Genomic DNA, 22,286 nt, shown 5'->3' on the forward strand with positions numbered 1-22,286 from the left:
TAATGTAAAACAAAAAATGTTGTGCATCTATTATTTCCCTATAAAATTAAAGGGACTTCCAGGACAATCTAATATAACATCAAATTACAGAACACATCTTATTAATTACATGAAATATTTTGTAGTTCGCGCAGTGGACGGTGACAAAGGAATAAATAATAAAGTAACATATAGCATCACGCAAGGTCCGAGGTATCTATTCGACATAGACACGACTTCCGGTTTGGTGTTCACCAGGGCGCAACTCGATCGTGAGGCAGAGGAAAATGCCGAGGGCACTTTTATCTTGGAAATTACCGTGAGAGAAGTATCGAATATTGTGCCTGCACCGTCTGTTTCGACCGAAGTCACTATTATTCTAACGGACGTGAACGATGAGACTCCAAAGTTCAGAAGCGCGAGATATCGTGCCGAGATAAACGAAAATGCACCGCATAATACGCCGGTTAATTTCATCGGGGATGCAATTCCGGAAGTTTACGATCATGACTTGGTGAGAAAAAGAGTTTAGATGACTTCACAAGATTACTGTAAAATATATGAGAGAAAATGACGAATCAGTTCTGAGCACATGAAATTTCAAACATACTGTTTGAAGTTAAGGTGACGATATTCTATGATAACGTTGTGTTTGCGTTTCTACGTATTTTACAATTATTGCTTTCCATTCCAAAATAAGATTTTATTCTACTGTATGGTTTAGTACTGGCATCTGATATCGATGAAAGGAGAGACATTCTTCTATCGATCTTTCCAATTTTAAGTCAAATATTCGCAAGATCAATTGCAATATTTTCCTTCTCTATGTTTTCTTCCTTATTTGTAATTATCGAATTTTTAACTTCAAAATTTTACGAAATTTATATTCCGTTTTGCTAGATTTTTTTCTCTTTTAACAGTTTTACTGTATCTACTAATTCGCAATTTATATGATGTTTCACAATTAACTTCGATCCACGAAGAACTTTAAAAAACTTGCCATCCAAATTCTTGAATTATATAATATGCATATAACACTGTTACGTACGAAACTTCACACTGTTAACGTTATTCATCTCTTAGGTAGCAGGAATAGCTACAAATTCTTTACTTTTACTTTTACCTTCACTTGAGCGATGAAGCAGTTCATCAAACTCATAGCATAATTTTTTAAATTATGTAAAATACGCATTTCTTTAATGTCCTGGGTAAAATTCAGACGGGCTCGTTTATTCTATGAAGGTTTATTTTACTTTTTCAGGGAACTAATGGTACGTTTAAAATGTTTATTGACGGCGATGACGGAATATTCGACGTGACTCCGTCGAGAGGAATTAACGAAGCTCCATTTCTTATACGCGTCAAAAACTCCAGCAAACTAGATTTTGAAAGTAGATCAGGTACTTCAAATAATTATTCAATCATTCTTTCATCGATTTCTTTATTAAAATTGTGTAGAATTAATGCGTGACAGCACTGTACTACGGTTTAATTTTAAGAAATGAAACCAAGATTATATACGTATATAGGTATATTTAACAATTTTTGAACGGCAATTTATGCTACACGTCTTACGTTTAAACAAAAACAATTATTTCTGACATTTATTTTACATCCAATATATCGCAATTGTTTTATATAACTTTTTCTTTATTTAAATCTAATAACAACTCGTAATTGACTTTTACTGTTTGCTGCATTAATTTATACAAAGTGATAAAGAAAGAGCTAATAAATATTTACAATTTTTAATCCATACAATCTTTAAAATCACTCACGTTAATGTAAAATACAAAAGTTTCTTTCCATATTTACGAGGAATAGTTAATGTGTTTTCTTTCTATATCTATACAAATTCCACGTAAATGATATGTTTCCAAGTATTCCTTTGGTATGAAGTTAGAAATGCAAATCGATTCTTCTGACTACGTGCGATGGGATGACTCACTTGCAATATCAAATGCTCGTCAATAGAAAAGTTTACTTTACGTTGGATATATCGATCATCGGTCTTATGTTAATTAATTGCATCTTTCCCTTCTCTATGAGAACAAGCTTTTAAAATTTTAAATCCTCCGTGTCATCGTCTCGTGTAATATCAACAATTATATTTCCTATTCTAAGTTTATTTAAAGTAACTCTATTTTGCTTTTGTTCATGGAAAATAATTTCGTAATTTCAGAGGTAAATTTCACGTTAATCGCAAAGGAGGTGGTAACAGTGGCACCAAAGCAGAGTAAAGTGCCGGTAGTCGTTTTCATAAAAGACCAGAACGATAATTATCCAGAGTTCACGGAGGACATGTATGAGGTATCGATTCCGGAAAATTGCGCCGTCGGCACTACGGTGGCATGGGTTCAAGCCTTGGACGAAGATAGCGGGAATTTTGGAACACGAGGAATTAGATACACCAATTTAGGAGGCAGTATTGCGCATGTGTAAGTTTTACAACACGAAATTATTCAAATTGATGTTTCAAATTGAGATTACCAAACATCCAGAATTGGCAGACAGTCTTAAGTTTATAATTACATTCAGGGCTGTCTTTAGAGTTATTAATATAATAAAACACTCACTTCTAAAATGATTAGTTTAGTAAAAGTTAAAGAAGAGTGTATTATTAATTTACGGAATCGAAAGGAAAAGTATATGAAATTTTACCAACGCTTTTACCGCAATGATGGGTATTTTCGAGCAATTTGCTTGGATCTTGACGTGGAATATCAAATTTTACCACACTTGTCATGCAATACCATAATTTCCTCTTATTAATTGCAGGTTATCGATGGATCCTCTAACAGGACTAATCACGGTTAAAGAACCGGGGCCAAGCTTCGATCGAGAACTAGTATCTCGACATTATTTAACCGTTGAGGCAAGAGATGACCTTGGCAAAGGTAATCGCAATACTGTCCAATTGGTCGTCAATGTGAAGGATGTTAACGACAATGCTCCTATATTTCTACAAAACAAATACGAAGCAGTGCTTCTGGAGAACGAAGATCATTTCCAATCGCCCTTAATCGTCGAAGCGTTTGACATCGATTTGAATGGTTTGAAACTTACTTTCATCGATATTGGTATATTAGGTTAAGGAATAAGTCTGTTCATTTTTTCATGACACGTGCATCATCGTGCACATTAAGAGGATTTAAAAGATACACGAAAGAATTTATTACTCATTCGAACACGTAAAATAATACAAAACAACGTACATGCATTTTAAGTAAAATGTTCAATCTACGATACATAAATCGATATTAACGTTGCTGTTAAAAAGTCTAAGCGTTTTTTCGTCAAATTCGTAACAGGTACGAAGAACAGCGAAGTGACGTATGCCTTAGTATCGGGAGAATTTTCACGGAATTTTAGTATCGATTCAAAGCGCGGCATAATTATCCCCACGATGCCCTTGGATTATGAAGCCTTGCCTATTAGTCAAGGACACAAGGAAACATCAGTACGTCCATTGAGATTGACGGTACGAGCTAGGGATATGGGTACTCCAAGTTTGAGCTCAGATGCGCCATTAATTATTTATCTGAAAGACATCAATGACAATCCACCTGCATTTGAGAGAACGTTGTACAAGAAAAGCATCCCTGAAGACCTGCCTGGAGGTACCAGTGTAGTACAGGTAGATACCATTGGTTAATTTCCAAATTTTAATCTCAGCTTAATTAAATATTTGTTAATTAACTATTATTGGATATCGATACTGTTTAAGCTATTCGATTTGTATTTAGTAACAACAATGTGTTACGTTCTATAATAAAATCTTTTGTTCCTTAATTTATAGCGATGAAATTTATTTTAAAGTTGAATAAACTTTAGTAGTATGTACAATAGCTAAAGGTATTTACACACCATTGTATTTATTAGAGCATTTACGTATCAATTAATTATTTGTGTAAAATTTTATTCATAACAATTAGACTGCGAATTTTTCTGAAAAATTCGATAGAAAATCGTTTCACCTACCAAATATCATAGACAAAGTATTATACTTAGGGTATCTTATAGATTGTTTCACATTATTCTGTGGAATTTTGCATTTTTAAATTTTCTATAAGTGCATGAAAATTCACAGTCCGTTAATGATAGAAATCATTAGGACAGAGCATAATGGGAAAATATATTTATCGCAGGTCAAAGCTTGGGATAAGGATTTATCTTCACCTAACAATAAATTAGTTTATCGAATTCAAAGCGGCGCAGGTGATAAATTTGTGATTAGTCCGGAAAAAGGTGTAATTAGAGTTGCACCGGGTTCCAATTTAGATCCAGATTTGACTTCACCGAAGACTACAAGATACAGCTTGAACGTCATAGCGATCGATAGTGGAACGGAAATCCAAAGAACGGCCGAAGTTCTGGTCAATATCACTATCGTAGACGTTAACAATAAACCACCCGTCTTTATCGACCCGGGTACGGTGACCATTCGTGAAAATACACAAGTACGTATTTAAATTCCAATGTAGAGGAATATTACATATCTCCAATCCATGCAATTCATTTTGATCGTGTTTAGTCTTAATTAACCAATTGTCCGTATCAGTTCGGAATACGTATTCATATCTTTTTAATACACGTAAAAACCTAGTATGCATATGTGTATACATATATAGATATATAAGTGTATGAGTTACATCGTTAACCTTATCGTACATTGGTTTCAAAATGTAATAAGGAAGTCTAATTCGTGAATCTGTACTGTTGGATACTGAATTATTGTTTTGTCTATATTCTATATAATTTTTTAACAAGACTAAACAACCTATGTTTATGTAATATTTTTGTGGTTTATACTCATACAATATTCTTACAAAGTTTGGTTGGAAAAATCTAGGACACCCTGTATACATACAGTAGCGTATTTAAAACATTTTTCTATGTTTTATACATATTTATATAAAAATGGACGGTAATAAACGTTTAAGTCGTTAAATTCGTTTGACTAATTGTTTGTTGAGTTACTCAGTTTATAATTCGAGTCTTTGTCTCTAATGAAATAATTGTCTGCCACGATCTCTCACCTATGAAACATATTCTTTATAGAAGAAAATTAAATGGTTATGTTTGATAATTTGCGCTATTTTATTAGGTTGGAGCGTACGTGCATCGTGTTGTGGCTAATGATCCAGACATAGCGCCGATATTACGTTATCGTATCGATCCAAATTCTTCGGAGGCAAGAAACGAGGAAGGAACGCTAATTAAGATCCAAGAATATGATTATTTGTCCGCTTTGGAATTAAATGCACTCGATGGATTGCTTCGTGTGGTTAAATTGTTAGATAGAGAAAGAGTGGAAACGATAAGATTGGGGTTAGTTGTTGAAGATTTGGCTGCAATCAGAGGAATACAGACTGCATCCGGTTAGTATACTTCACTAAAAGTAGAAAAAACAACGTTTAGAGTATATTTGGAATTCTTTCACGAACAAGTTATTAATTAGACTGTGAATGTTTATACAAATTCGAATTTTTATAAAGAAACAAAACCTAAGTTGAAAATTTCACCACCTAAATATCATAACGAATAATATCATATATTTTTCTAACATTGTAATAGGAATTAGTAAACTTAAACGGTTCTTAATATTAGTAAAGTTAATATTAGATTTATTACTTCTAAAATCCTATTCATACTTTAATATTATATATGTATATATGTAATAGTTTCTGCAGGTACAATATTTAAAAAATTGGTTTATTCCTATTATTATTATTTTTACTTTTTTTTTGATGTTTACTTCTCCTTTCAAAATACGGTACAGTATATTGTTTGAGATTAATTTTAAGCTTGTAATTTCAGCTACGTTGAACATAATAATCGAAGATGAAAACGACAATAACCCAAGATTTCGCAGACCATTTTATAGACGATCTGTAACAGAGAACAGTAAAAACGGCGTAAATATTGCGAGCATTGTTGCCGATGATGCAGATAAGAATCGTAGTATTACGTATTCGTTAGAAAGTCCTAAAGAACTGGCAGATTTAGTTCATCTTGATTCTGAAACAGGTGAAATGGTCGTGGCGAATAAAATCGATAGAGAACAATATTCCTGGCTTAATCTAACTGTACGTGCCACTGACTCAGGAATTCCACCTAGGTAAAGTGCCTTTCATTAATTTTAAATTGCCTCAGGAAAAATTACCTTTACCATGTTTGCTTTACCATAGTAAAAAATCTAAACGCAAGATCAAGAATTTATGATTGATGTCACTATATTTTTATACCTTTCTTAAAATTTACACAGTAACGATCCTGTTACTAAATTTGAATTTTATTCGTAGATCGAGTTTATCTGAGGTATACGTTCAAGTACTGGACGAAAATGACAATAACCCGTACTTTGTAACTGATATCAGTAATTTGACTGTGATGGAAAACGCTAAGATCGGTACAGAAGTAGCTACCATTCAAGCTAGAGATCCTGATAGCGGAGATTATGGAAAAATTACATATTTATTAGATAGAATGTCGTCCCAGGCAAGCATACTTTTCGTTATGTCGTTAACATAAGTTTGTCATATGGATTATTCATTATGAAGATTTACGACAACAGAAAAAATTTATTAAAAATGTTTTATAATACAGGGTACATTTGCCATTCATCCTGAGTCTGGCGTCTTGACAGTAGCAGATTCGATTGACTGGGAGGATAAACAAAATTACGTTCTAGTTATAGAAGCTTGGGATAACTATCAGTTCGGTTATACAGCTGGGGAATCGAGAAATGCGTTTAAGCAGATCAAGTAAGTTACTTTCATGTTGCAATTGACATTCGTTTCATAAAAATTAACCGTTCTAAGAATTAAGTCATATTAACAATTTGATAATTTTAAAACATTAACAGCAAATTGACGTATTGTGTTTAATACAGTTTTATTGTATTGTATTTATGTAATGCATTTTAGAATGCACACTTGACATATGTCAACTGTTCCTTTTATTTAAGAGATTCATTATATAATTTATTAGCTATTCCATATAAGATGATAAGATTTATATATATATATTTGCGATTCATCTGTGCAAATTAATTATTTGTGTAAATTCTGCTGTCTGTGAAAATTAATTATCTCTTGAATTAATATCTGTGCTACCTATATTAGTATGAAATACTAATATAGAGACAGTAGCATTAACTTAAAAACTTTATTATAACGGTTTACGCATTATTCATGAGCAGAATATTCTAATAGTTTCAAATAATTTGCAAAAAATTCGTTTTAAGGGTCACTGTAACAGATGTCAACGACAATCCACCAAAAATGGACATACCTGCAACATGTGTTACCATATCAGAATTCCATGACGTGAAAGATTTAGTTTTTACCATTAAGGTGAAGGATGCAGATGATCCAACAACTCCAAATGGTCGTATGAAAATTAGAATTCTTTCTGGAAATGAATTAGGTTTGTATAAAGAATTTACGTTTTGTTGTTCTACGAGATGACTATGAAAAATATCTAATGAAACATCTTATAGATATCATGTATGTAAGAAGACCAACTAATAACGTAAATGTTGACTCTTTCGATTAGGTTTATTCATCCTAGAACAAGCAGATTATTGGACGGCAAATATAAAAGCGGCACATTCACTTCGAGGAAAATTCGGGAATTATTCGTTACATCTGGAAGCCCGAGATCTTGGTAGTCCTTCCAATAAAGACATTTCTGTTTTAAATATTTGTGTGACGGATTACAACGACAATCCGCCAGTCTTTATTAGTCCACAGCATAATACAACTATTCGAGTAGCAGAGGTAAATTTGCACTTGTGTTAATGTAAATTTTTATGCTTCTTTCTTATATTGTCGTGTTCGAATGTTTCCTTTATACGACTATCAACTAGGAAAGATGAATTAATTTGTCACTTGGACTGCCAATCTTTTGACATAAGTATTACTTTATTTAAGGCATTTTTACCAACTTACTTTGAAAAGTAAAACGATTTTTTTAATGCAATATCGCATTATGCATATAAGGAATTTGCAATACATGCTGTACTACACGTTGTTCGTGCTGTTCTGACGAATATTATTTATAGAATGTGACAGTCGGGACATCGATCATACAAATTGAAGCCAAAGATGCCGATACTGGTCCAAATGGCGACGTTCATTATCGTTTGAAGCAAGACTTGGCTGGTCATTGGAGAACATTTCACATCGACGATACCACCGGCATTATCTCACTAAAACTCCCGTTAGACAGAGAAACGCAGAAATTGTACGAGGTAATTCAAATTACATTCTTTATAAAAAAAAGGTACAGAATAATACACGAGATAAGGCATGGTATATGTACAAATATACGTATATTCTCTACTTTTACACTTTGATAAATTTGCACCGTATAATCAGGATGTGTTATAAACTGTCTTTTTCCCAAAATCATCCTGGAGATATCGATTTCAATTTTTATTTTTATTTTAATCTGGATAGAGAATTATAGAATGCAAATAAAACATAAACTTAAATGATTTTATTTCTAAATGACAAATATTTGCATTGCTCTAATAACTCTAATAACTGTTCTTCCGAACCATTTAATTTAAAAATTAATTGACATCGATGTCTGTGTACGATGATTTTACCATATAATCAAATCGCTCGAAAACTAATTGAAGTACGTAGAATATTTGACACAAATGGCATCGAGTATAAGATAATAATAGTTGTTAATTCTCACTCATAGATCAGAGTAGAAGCATACGATCTAGGAACTCCAACTCCTCTCAGCACGGATCTAGATTTAATTATTTACGTGCGAAACATCAACGATTACGAGCCTCAATTTTTGGTAGACATATTCAAGATTGACTTCACAGAAGAGCAACCTCCTGGCTCTGAAACTGTACAATTACCAGAAACTGTCGATAGGGACGAAGTTGATGATCTTGACGATCCTCCTACTCAAGTGTGTTATTTTATAATCAGCGGCAATGATGATGGACTCTTTATTCTCGATATCTTTAGACACGAATTGACTGTAAGTCACGAACAAATAACAAAGTGTGATATATAACTGTAACAACTGCTTATCGTTAATTTGTCAGTGACGTATTTTCTTTCATATTCTATAAATTCTTGTCATCCTTTTATAAAGTTATCTATTCTTCTTTTATAGAGCTTTTTTCATGAGTTCAATTGCTTTCAGTTCAGCTCACACATTAACTACATTATTTAATCGTTTCAATCGTACAATTTTAATCGTACAATTAATCGTTTCAGACTGCAAAAACGTTAGACAGAGAACAGCAAGAGGAACATTTGTTAGTTGTGAAAGCGACAGAAGATTGTAATACTGTTCCAGCGAACGGAACGCTTTCCGATGAAGCGGACGATACTACGTTGAAGATTGTTATAAATGTAATGGACATAAACGATAATCCACCCAAGTTTGTTAGTAAGATATTCACGGGTGGAGTTACTACAGAAGCTGATTTTGGCACGCAATTTATGCAAGTCAAGGTAAAATCTATTCATCAGATAGTATATTACAATAATGATATAAATGGTGCAAATAATTTTTAGAAATTTTAAGAATAATACATAATATGCAAGGTATCTCGATTTCCAGTGTATTAACGCAATTAATAACAAATAACATAACAGTATACCGAATGAAATCATGTAGTAAGAATGCATGTGAACTATCGTCATTGTTGAAGTAAACATTAAAAAATTGTTTCGAATGTCATCTGACAGATAATATATTGTTACCTATTTTAAACAATAGAAATTACGGTTTTTGTTTCAGGCGATTGACTTGGATGCAGGTGATAATGCTATAGTTAATTATTACCAAGTTGGTAAAATTCACATGACTTTGACAGAAGGTTTGGACGATATTGAGCTGCAACCTTTTCTGGTTAATAAACTCACCGGGGTAGTGAGTTTAAATTTCGACCCTCAGAGAGGGATGAAAGGATATTTTGATTTTATGGTAAATCAAATTGATTTTAAAAGAGATCATATCTCGTAATCTCACAGTGTAGTTTCGTGCACAGTATGCTAATAAAGTATAATCGTAGTTACGAGGTCATGATTGTTATTACTAATACTACATCTTATACAAGGCGTATCAAATAATATTACTATTAGTCAAATTTTATTAATGTATTTAAACAGGTGTTAGCCAATGATACCCATGGTTTAGAAGATACTGCAAGAATATTTATTTATTTACTAAGAGAAGATCAGAGAGTCCGTTTCGTGCTGCGGCAACATCCACCGGAAGTCCGCAACAGAATAGAGACGTTTAGAGAGTCAGTGTGAAAAGTTTTTAAAATTATAAACACTAGAACTTTGAATTTATATCACTACTTACGTATTAATAATTTTACAACTTTATCGGCATTTACAACGATTTATGAAATAATAAAACGTGAAAGTATAAAACATTTTGAAATGTCATTAGTATGAAACACAATTATCGTAATTACGTTGGTAAAGTTTAAGGTAAATCCGATAAAGTTGCTGCAAACATACACTTTGCAGAAGTTACAAAAGTATCTATTATATTAATTCTAATAGATTACTTTTTGTAGTTATATATTTTCAATTATGAACAACGCAGAATATAATTTCCATGTAGAACAAAATTTTACAATTCCGTAACGTAAATTTTTAGGACACTGGGCAACGTGACTGGAGCGATAGTTAATATTGATGACTACAAAATCCACGAGAATCACGACGGTTCTGTCGATCGAACAAAGACCGATTTGTACATGCACCTTGTAAATCGTCGAGACAATTCCATTCTTGAAGTGTCGGAAGTCCTGGAATTAGTCGACAGAAATATAGAGAAACTCGATGGTCTGTTTAAGGAATTCAATGTTCTCGACACGCAACCGGCTCAATATCAACCGATTGTTCAGTACGAGCAAGCAGGAACCACGTTTTGGCTTTTGACTTTGACCTTGTTCCTAGGAGCTCTGCTAATTCTGTGCATAGCCTTGTGCATTTCGCAAAGAGCCTCGTTCCGCAGGCAATTGAAAGCCGCAAATGCATCACCGTTTGGTAAATATCACAATTCTGTGCATAATACCTTGTTTTTCATTAATAAGACATTATCAGTTTAAGATATTAATGGAAAATTCCAAAAAATTAATTGGATTGATCGTATAATGTTATCATATAAGCGTAAGAAATAATAGAACCTGTGACTAATTATACAGTTACATAATCAATTCAACAAATAATTCTCCTAAGACTAGGAAGTTTCTAGAACAAATTTTACAGTATATATCTGTCTTTTATGTAGTCCTCTTTTATGTATACGTATGACTATATAGTTATATTTAATATTTGCATATGTATTTACTGATAGATTGTAACTGAACTATATATTATATCCTTTTGTTATTCGATAACAGATACATTTGAATATCCATTGAGCAATCCAGTCAGCATATATATATAATTATGCATATAAAAAAAATTATAGTTTTATACATGAAATAATGTCTGAAATACATATTACATGCTGATTTTAAATTATTATTCGATTTACAATTTCTGACGTTTATACAAAACCTTATGTGCCTAAATTATTGCCAACATAATTTTCAAAACTTAATTTGTTCACATTTGTTTAAGGAACATCAGATGCAGAATTTATAAGAGGACCTGGTCGTGTACCGAATACAAACAAGCATAGTGTAGAAGGTTCTAATCCTATATGGATGCACGCTTACGAGAATGAGTGGTTTAAAAGTGACGAATCACTTAGTCACACGTCTGAGAGGGATTCTCTCGATGAAAATGCATTGAACAACGAAGAAATAATGAACGAAGCTAATACAAACCAAAGAACCGATGATAAACCGTACTATATCGAGCCAAGAGCGTCTTCCATTTCAAGGTAAATGCTACTTACTTCTAATTGGCATGATATTAAGTATATCTATATATATAATCTACTAATACGTTTAATTAATTAATTAGGATAATAGTAGGATTAAATGATTATCAATAGACATAATAAAGACAGTAGTATTTACACGAAATAAATAAAATAAATAATTAATAAAGTACATATAGTAAGCATTAGAATATATATATAGTAAGTATTAAAATTAGAAATAATAAATTTTATTTGCAGCGCGGGAAGTGTGGCAAATATACCAAATGACTTTCATCGAAGTTCTCCAATATATCGAACGCAAAACAATATCGTTAATCCACTTGGTAAAAAGATAGAAACGACGGAACTGTAATTGAACAACGACGATAATACGATGGAGAAAAATTCTTATTTGCGCGGTAGTATTTATAACTTCGTAAGAAGTGCAATAGAATAATTCTTGTAAATAGTCACACTTCGTATCTGCGTTAGTATATATTTAATATTTATTTCATAGTATTTTTACAAATTGACAGTGACAAATATTTTGTATTATCAAATTCATATTTTCATTATTCGTATTTTGTCTTGTATCCATATTAATAGTAAATTACTATTATAGATATAAGCAATTATAGTTTGGAAGAATCTCACTTCCAAGTTCGTGAGAAACTCTGGTTAATAAGAAAAACAAATTTAACCATGATCTCTGCACGTCAGTATGTTACATACACTTGTACCATTGTACACTTTATATTTCTGTTTGATAAATAAATAATTGATTCAATAATATATTAATATTCCCTACTTCATCGACTGACGTCAACTGTTATTAATAATTTGGATTATTTAACATTTATTACGTTTCTCTATATTCCTGTAAAATATCTATTGTTGAAAATGCCAATAATGAAATTTATGTATTCATAGATTTTCAGCTAGTAAAACTTTAAATTAACTTTTAGATCGATATAATTGGACTCTGCTACATCCACATTATCAAAGTGAAATATACATACATGCATAATACGTACATTATACGTAAGTTCGTAATACATAAATTCTACTGTTATACAATTTCTTATTATTATGCTATTCAGGAAAGCATACAAATCTTTCCTTTTTAAAATAAAGTTACTTTATGTTACGTATGCTACAATACTAACAACAGTGGTGGAGAAATTACATACTTCTTATATAATTGACTATTCCTTTTAATCGTGCAAAATATATCACTTTAATAATCGTATTACTGAAACATTCACGAAACATTATTTCAGCCTGTTCTAATGTTAGTATCATTAATCACTCCATGGTCCATGCTCTTTATATATTAGGTTATTCTATGAATATCTAATGCAGCTTTTGTGAAAGTTAAACTTAAAACAATTGGATTAGTTATGATACAAATTGTACAAATACGAATAAAACAGTTGCTAGGAAGATGTCAAAGGATTATAAAAAAACGACTAAGGGATATGTATGACTAATTAGTTATTGACAAATAATTTTTTATTTACATTGAATATACTTAAGCCCTGGAAGGATTACATTATTCATTAGAAGATCTAAAATGAATTCATGCCTTATATAAATGCTCAATATAAATATTATTTATACTACTTCTAAATACTTCACGTCTCAAATGTATCTAATTATCTACTTTCAAATGCCCTGATATTCACATAGGTATATTATACATTGCTACGTACTGATATTTACAAGAGAGGGAAGCTGTTTTGTTTCAATGAAATTATATTATTGTTGCAAATTATTACGAAATATATTTTCCAGCTGTACTCAATCTCTGTATTCCTTAATCTTTATTCTTACGCTTTTCATTTATTGTATCGCATTCAACACGCTATGTTGCATTCTCTCAATCGCTGCATTCGTGTAAAACAAATTAAACACATTGTCGGCCAGTCACGAGTATACCCGAGATTTTCATGCACAAACGTTTTCGACAAGTCACAAGTATACTCACACTCGCACGTTGTATATGTATCAACGTATGCATTTATTAAAATACAAGATTGTGTACTACGATGCTTTACACATCACTCCACTTCGAAAACGCGTTAAAGGTGAGATCTTCGTTTCGTACGTTGTAAATGTTATTAAATAAGTTGAAACGCATGAACTACGATAGAATAACTTTCAAAATATCAAGAAGCAAATTTATGTGTCTCGGAATTCGTACGTTCAAGTATATAAAGGAAGAAGCACTTCATATACACAGAATACATACAAATATATTCGACATTTCCTTCGAACTACCATGTAACGATATCAGCCGTATTTAGGCTGTCTGCCTAGTAATACGTAAAAACCGCTATCTCACGTTGAACCACTATAAATTAGAACGAGAAACCGGGCATGAAAAACAAAGCCAAACCCTCGGAACAATATCGCTCGAGTACACCCTTAACTGGGTCGCATAATATTAAAGTGCGATGGCACTTGCGTGAAGTCTGAGCTGCGATCAAGACGATGATCCTTTCAAATTAATACGTTAAATTCTATTTCGTTTGAGGTCGACTAAGAAATTTTCAGTAAAATTATTTTGTGAGATCGTTATTTACGACAAGACTACAACTATAAGGGGTAACTTGTACCGATAGTATCGCAACATGAAATATCAGTAAAAGAAGAATTCATTGTTTAAATGCAAATTAGCTACACCTACTGCTGACCTCAATGGGTCAGTCACACTCCTTGGTCCCTTTCACCCTTAAGATATTCTATCGTCGTGGTTTAATGCGAGGACTCTGCTACTTGACATTTACTTTAACCGTACACGCCATTGTACGATTAACTACAGAAGAATCCGATTAATGTTCGCCGAAAAATTCTGACCAGACGTGTCTTTGATTGATACATATTTAACTATAAAATCTAAAACAATGGTTTTCAACGTTTGGCTCAAGAAGTTGAAGCTGTTCTTCGTTATAGAATCGTGTGTGTATTGCTTGTATCACTAAATGTAATGAAATGCTGAACAAGTAAGAAAATAAAATTCGTGATTTTGTTTAATAACTATATAAAACATAGGAAGACGAATTGTATGATATATACTTCTTAATGTGTATTTGACTTGTCTTGAAAGTTTGATTACAAGAATAATGAAATTTGGAATAAAAGTAATTTGTAAAATTAACATTCTTAAAATAAAGTCAACCCATAATCACATCGATCGATACCAAAGAACAGAATCTTCAATGCTAAAACTAAATCGAACACTGTAACTGTTGTTATTTCTATACTCAGTGGTAAGATCAGAATAGTTATTATTTTATGGAATGCATAAATCTATCACACCGTTCTGAGCCAAAAAAACCTTTATTGCACGCGCTTACAAAAACTAAGGATAAAAACAAAAAGCCTTAAGCCTTAAACAAAAACATCTTAAGCCTGTCGATTAAATCTATCGATTGTAAATAGGATCATCTTCTAGTTACTATTTCTTATAACTAACGCATCTGTATATGAATGGCGAGCACGAACTCACCTTGTCATTTTCATCAGTAACTTTATATTATTGTATCGCGATAGTATGATACTTCATAAAATTGAACTAAGAGATGAACAACATTTACTTCGTTTCTTAAAAACGGTTACGCATACTTTTTAGGTACAAATGAACTATACTGCACATAAATAAATAAACTGTACCTAAAATAACAAATGTATATCATCCTTGTAATATAATTTCTATTACATAACATTAAACGAAGAAAGCATAAAAATCTAAATAAAATCTCATAATATAAATTCCAAACGGACGGAGATAAAATTATATCGGAGTATACAATTAATTTACGTTATCGCGTTAATTATAATTTGTAATTATTTTATAATTTTTCACGTAATTCTATAATATATGTAAACTATATCAGACATACTGTATGTAAAATATATCTAATAAGCTTGCGTTTCGTTCGCACCATAAATGTCAACTTCTATAAATAAAGATTTCCACACAGGTCTACGTTTTACGAGACGGAAAATGAGCGAGCCAGAAGTCGTACGCACAGTCGGTTGTAGGTTGAGAGGTAAGGTAGCCGAGGAAACGGCTACCTACTCCCTTATCCTATTCCTGAACGTCAGCTTCGCGTGCAACCTTATGCTAATCTTCGTTGACTATATAAGCGACTGGTCAGTGTTCGCGTCGTTCCCTTGTTCCCCTCCTTTTCAACCCTTCACTAGCTTAGACTTCTTGCGGAACAACCCACTGGCGGTGTTTCCATTAAAGTCAGTGGCGTAGCAATTGTTAATTGATTGAAGTCGAAGTTAAATGAGATTGCATAAATAAAACAAATGATAATTTCTAAATAAATACATTTATAGCGGATAATGCTACTTCTCTTACGCTTATGGATCCTTTTATTCGCAATCTTTGATAATGATTAATGTACGAAGCAATTTATAATTACTCACCGGTGATACTCAACACGACAACTAATTTTTCTTCGCCGTAAATTAAGAAACAAATTAAAATTGACTTTTATAACTCGCTTGCGTGTTATAAAATTAGAATGTCATTAGGATGTCAATTTCCCCATAAACACTCTCCCATATTAGCTTATATTCAAGGTGTTCGCAATTTTTCATGCCACGTATTCCAGTAAGTGACTAATAATCGTCGTTTCCTAGGGTTATATCGTTCCTAGTGCCGATCCTGTTTTACGCTACTACTACATACGTGGAGGTGCATTTATTCTACGCGCAATTTGCATGCATTGGCCCTTTCTATGTACGTAGCACAACCTCGACATAACGACAATAGTTCTCCAAATGTCCTTATTCCACTGACTCGTCTAAGTGCACTTTTTTCGCCTATTTCCAAAGAACAATACGATACAGGTACATATGTTGTATCTCACTTCAGTAAATATGCAGCCTATCAGAAATTAATAAACATTGATTAGTTCTTTTTAATTTACCAGTCGAATAATATGTTACAGATGATTTAGAATATATACAGTTTTACATGTCCATAAATAAAAATCTTTTCTAAAACAATTTTTTTTTTTTATTAAATAGATGTCCTTAGAGAAGCATATTACTACGTTATAAACTTGGTTTGCGTGCAATAATATTGTGGTAATTTTAATAACAAGTTTTCATACTTGCAGTTATAAAAGAAATAATTGCAAAAGTCGTCATGATAATAGAAGGATATAATGGTATAATATGTAATATAATATATTATTATACTTATTCATATATTTTTAATACTGTGAGCATTATATTGCAGGTAAAAATCTGCACCTGAAGAGTACCATGTTACGTCCAATACTTTGAACTTAATCATTTTTCTACGTATATTGTGATGTGTGTAGACGATATAGATATAAATGTAACACGATACATATATAAAATCCAATGTTTTCTGTGTATGTATGTACGTATGTGCATTTATTCCTATTGATATTCGAACACCATTTAAAATAGAGCAACTTTTTTAAAATAGGACAGACGGCTTGATGTTTCGTGGGAAGTTAGAAGAATTAGTTTACTGGATGGCGTACAGATTTTATGAAAAAATTGCAATCGGTCGAAATTGCGAAGAAAAAAATAAAAATTACTTTTTGCAATTCTTTTATCCGGGCATGTAACGAAAATGTAAACAACAGATTTTGGCTATTTATGTCATGTATAGAACCAGAATATTTCGTCGGAATTAATTGGTACAGAAACAAACAGACATCGAAAAATTGTACAAATCTTTACATTTCTTGCAGTCATAGGCTGAAAGTAACGAGAAGCTGCAATTTTCGCCATTTCTAACCGTTTGTAGCTTGTAGCAACGTTATCCGATTTCGAAGAAATTTTCAACATGTACATATACACATAGCTGCCATAAATCTTCAAAATGTGTTGTTTAAATCTTCATTACACATCCAGATAAAAAACTAGTAAAAAGTAACATCCACTTTTCTTTTCTTCCTTGGAATTACGACCAGTTGCAATTTTTTCAAAATTCTCTTACGCGTCATCCGGTCAACTAATAATCTTCTAACTTCCTAAATAAACTCAAGTCATTTGGCTCAACTTTAAAAAAGTTATCCTGTTTTAAAGAATGTCCAAATATTAATAGAAGTAACTGAACGTACGTATATGACACAGAATCAGAAGGTTATTCGTCTTTCAAACAGACTATAGGACACATTTAATACCTCGTTCCTATTAAAATATTGGCGAGTTTTAATCGAAATGCACCTGTTAGTCTTTCGTTTCATGATCTTAACTAAGTATAAAAAAAAGTATTGTAATGTTCAGGCACTACGTCTATGGTATAATTAAACGATATCGTAGCTGGCATCAACATTATTTACGATGAAACTCCGACGCTTTTAATCACAGAGAGCTTATCTCCTCTAGAATAGATGATTAGAGCGAAGAAATCGAACTTAAGATGTCTATCGTCGAAATTTGTTCCCTGTGGCAAACAAATCACGCGACCCCCGCGTTAAAGAACCCTTCTTATTAGGGACTGCGTAGCTACTAATACCCCGACTTCTCAAGCCCTGACTCATCGACGTTACGCTGCCTTTTGGTATTACATCGATAACTCGCAATTTTTTCGCAAAAACCTTTGAAATGTAGACCGAATACTCGCAATCCAACTACTATCGATCTATCCATCTACTATCATTGTGAAATTATCGCAGATAAGTAGAAATTTTGTAAAAAGTTTCACTCAAATTTTATAGAAATTAATGTAAAATAAATGATTTTTTTTTATTTCGCATTGGTTAAATTACAATTTGTAGCATAATTTATATCGCATCCTTGCTTCCACAGTGATACATCTTGGAAATGTTAATTTGTTAAAAAATACAAAGGACTGTCTTTGAGCGTAACGCCACGTTATATTTTTTCTACAGAGATGAGATTAAGAAAAATTAAGAGATTAAGAAAATACTCGAAGATTTTTCTTATACCAATGATTAAAAAAATTCGGTTATTAACTCGTGTCACGTTCGTAACAGGAGTGTGATATATATATATGTATATTACAAAAATATCTATAGCTGTAATTAAATACAATGGCGAAAATAGTTCAAGGTGAATATGACCAAGGTTTTCATGATAATTGCAAGACGTCGTTTATGGAAATGAAGCTCATTATGAGCAAGGTCACTGATTAATTTAGGAATGAAAGAATTAATTATTCCAGAGTATATGGACAAATTTTAACATTTTCTAGATAGTTTGCTGAGCATACGCAAGCATAGCTATTTAAAATGCAGTGAGAAAACTCCCACAGTCGTATTATCGCAATCGTTCCAAGGCTATTAAAACTGTTACGAACTAACCATACACGTCGTATCAGATCGTATTTTTACCTTTTGCCGCAGAATCCGCAATCAGCATTTACATAAATTTTACTTTTACCTGCATCGTTAACGATATACTGTTTTATTTTCAGTTTGATTCCTTAGATTGATGCAAAATTACCATAAAAAAAATATCTACAAATATCTAACAATCTCTTATCAACAAAGATACGATTCTTCGTCTTCGATAATTCCATAAATGAAATTTCACCGATGAGTTACAATGGCAAGAACGCGCGTAAATTTCTCGCGTTACATTTAAATAATAATAATTTACATCCAAAAGAAGTATTCAAAAGAGTTTAAACGAACGTTGCGTTACAGAGGGACGTTTATCTTATATTTTATAGACTCGCGGTTATACGACATTGATTAAAGTTCTTTAAAATATCGCTTTTAAGAGGTAAAATGAAAAAAAAAAAAAAACGTGTATATCTGACCGGAAACTTTCGCATACCACTGAATCTTCACGAAATCAGAGAAAATAGCGGAAAAACGTGAAGACCAGTAGAAAAGTTTGAAGTAAAAATGGGTTATGTGAGAGAAAAAGGTGGATGCACCTTCGGCAACCTGTGGAGAGGGGATGGCCGGTGTTTCGCGACGTACACGTGACATGGACGTACAGGGTTCGCGTTGGGGGGTTGAACGAAACAACCCCTTCACATGCGCGGCGTTCGCGGCCACGTGAAGTGGTGCGTTCTTCCACAACTCTCGAAAATGTCGACCCTCGACCACGGTTAAATCCGCGTGTAAAGTCTATTCTTTCATCGAAATCACGACCTTTCGGTCACGAAACAAAAGTCAAAGACACAGGAGGGACGATCATTGTAAAAAGTTTACGTGACGAGTGTTGTTTAGGTGTTTCGTTAATTGCAAGTGCTTCGTTTAACAGTCTTCTTATACAGTTGCTTCTTATACAGCTGTTTCGTACAACGTTTTCCATATTGTTACTTGCAAGTACGACAAGACGTTGCAAGTATTCCTCGTTGTTTTAATAGTTTTATCGATTTTGTTAGCGAATCATTCAGACGTGGTTCTTCACTGTAACTGAAATCAGGGTTCTTCGGGGAAGAACGTGATTCACGTAAAGTGCACGTTATTGCGTGTATGAATTACTTTACGCGGGAAAAAGTATTCTCGAAGAATGTATTAAATGAACGATCGATGGACAACCGCGCAAAAGCATGTATTGCTTCATGATTTTGCGGTACTGAATGACTCTGCGATCAGGTAAATGAACATTAGCGATTACTCTGCGACATTTCGTTTATAGCATCAAATTATTCTACACAATATCACGTTACTCTCTGTATCTGTTAAAATCCTTATATATGTGCATGCCGCATAATAAGACCTTAAATGGTTGCCCTAAATAGTAAACATTTAAACTTGAAGAGTACAGCTCTTCAATTTGTATAAATTATTTTCATGTGTGTAATAAATTAATTTCTACGAGCATATTTACGCTTCGTACTTTTAATATTTCGACATTATAATTAATATTTTACATATGGTAGATATAACAGAACGAAATAGCGAAAAAATGGATAATTAAAATACCAAATAATCGAAATATCAACATATTAAGAATTAAAGGAATTTTTTAAATTTTACAACTGGTATATTTTCAAGGATGTACTTTCAAATTTTATTTCATTAAATGTTCAGTATCCTAATTGTTTCATACTTTTGCAGAAAGTTTGTTGTATATCGAATACATGACACAAAATTGTTTTAGTTGGCGCATTCTGTGTGCTTTAAGCCAGCGTGGCATGCCAGCACGACATTACATATCCCACTAACAAAGATATTTGATCGTTCTACATTTTGTGACGCGGAGAGTGTTTGACCGTTTCATAAATGTGGTTAATAATAAATTTTCTGTCTCGCCAATATCGAATGAAACCGTTTAGACAAATTCATTTGCGTGTCAAAGGTATTCTTAACTAAGTTATATATACTATACCACAACATATAGTCTATAATACCTTAGAAACTTTTCTTTCTCGATTATTTAACGATGCACAGCAAAATAGTGATTTTTTTAGTGATAAATACAGATGGTAATTAAAAAGTGTTAGCTTAAATATATTCTAATTGGTATAATATCCATGAATATTATTAAACGTTCAACAATTTATTATTATTGTACTTTCTATGAAAGATTACGTAGCTTTTATAAGAGACTTACTAGAATTTATAATTTCCATTTAAAAATTGAATTTATTTTATTTTTCATATCGATAGGTGTATTTGAAATATACAAATTGTTCGCGTGATAATAGTCTTTTTGGATATGCAAAAATGGAGGTTATTTAATCTTGAAAAATTCTATATGATAATTCACGAGCATTATACAAGTATGTAATGGTGTACGAGGTAATGATGCTTGTCAAAGGCTAAGGGAAAAAGAAAATTAAATCGATCCATGCAGGGTGGACAATGACCGGGCGATACTATTAAATTCTTATGCACAATGAGCGAGCAAAAGCTTGATTTTTCTTCAAAGACGAGAATTCGTGCTGGCTTGTTAACATAAGACGAGCACTTTTTAATATTTATGAACTGTCTTGGCTACACGAAAGCGAAGCAATCAAAATTTAACAAGTCGTGAATAGTTAATAACAGCAATTCGAATTTTAATATTTTATCGAAGTTCTTTGGCTTCTGGTAATTCTATTCTATATACGTGATATTGTATAGGGTATAATATTTTTTCGAATTCTTCAATATCAAAGTTTAAATAATAAGATTTTCTCGCAAACGGTATGTAAAAGCATTGGTAGAAAAATAGACTGATATCTTTTACAGATTTCCATGATACAGAATAACAAATAAAGTAAACAATCTTTATAATCTATTTCAATATTCAATGAAATATTATAAATTGGTCAGAATATTGACTAAAATACTGTATAATTAATTAGTGAATTAATAACCAATTTTTTAAATTCAATTATATGCAAAGTTACTTTGATACAACTAAACAAATTTTACAATTCTATATCTATTCTAGTATAACTAAACCAATTCTCTATCATAGTGATCGAACGATGGTTTAGCCTTTGCAAAAAGTAATATTTGTAC

General features: G+C 32.2%; 1 protein-coding gene across 2 annotated transcripts in view; it reads left to right on the plus strand.

Moving 5' to 3' along the window:
• Positions 1–12,645, plus strand: part of LOC117231938 (cadherin-23) — a 32,441-nt gene extending 19,796 nt beyond the window's left edge. Inside the window, exons 6-25 of one of the 2 annotated variants that reach the window (XM_033490949.1) lie at positions 126–493; positions 1,241–1,379; positions 2,162–2,417; positions 2,758–3,032; positions 3,291–3,616; positions 4,128–4,439; positions 5,087–5,360; positions 5,800–6,100; positions 6,285–6,480; positions 6,589–6,746; positions 7,229–7,410; positions 7,540–7,763; positions 8,048–8,236; positions 8,698–8,991; positions 9,234–9,473; positions 9,763–9,948; positions 10,134–10,270; positions 10,636–11,027; positions 11,616–11,871; positions 12,112–12,645. In XM_033490949.1, the coding sequence (XP_033346840.1) occupies positions 126–493; positions 1,241–1,379; positions 2,162–2,417; positions 2,758–3,032; positions 3,291–3,616; positions 4,128–4,439; positions 5,087–5,360; positions 5,800–6,100; positions 6,285–6,480; positions 6,589–6,746; positions 7,229–7,410; positions 7,540–7,763; positions 8,048–8,236; positions 8,698–8,991; positions 9,234–9,473; positions 9,763–9,948; positions 10,134–10,270; positions 10,636–11,027; positions 11,616–11,871; positions 12,112–12,226 (4,820 nt within the window). In that variant the 3' untranslated portion in view covers positions 12,227–12,645. Of the gene's footprint in view, positions 1–125; positions 494–1,240; positions 1,380–2,161; positions 2,418–2,757; positions 3,033–3,290; positions 3,617–4,127; positions 4,440–5,086; positions 5,361–5,799; positions 6,101–6,284; positions 6,481–6,588; positions 6,747–7,228; positions 7,411–7,539; positions 7,764–8,047; positions 8,237–8,697; positions 8,992–9,233; positions 9,474–9,762; positions 9,949–10,133; positions 10,271–10,635; positions 11,028–11,606; positions 11,872–12,111 lie in introns of both variants that reach the window. The other variant, XM_033490948.1, reaches the window with a different exon arrangement.
• Positions 12,646–22,286: the final 9,641 nt, after the last annotated feature.

Source organism: Bombus vosnesenskii, unplaced genomic scaffold (assembly GCF_011952255.1).
Source record: "Bombus vosnesenskii isolate JDL3184/JDL3185 unplaced genomic scaffold, Bvos_JDL3184-5_v1.1 scf7180000013276, whole genome shotgun sequence".
Taxonomy (NCBI): domain Eukaryota; kingdom Metazoa; phylum Arthropoda; class Insecta; order Hymenoptera; family Apidae; genus Bombus; species Bombus vosnesenskii.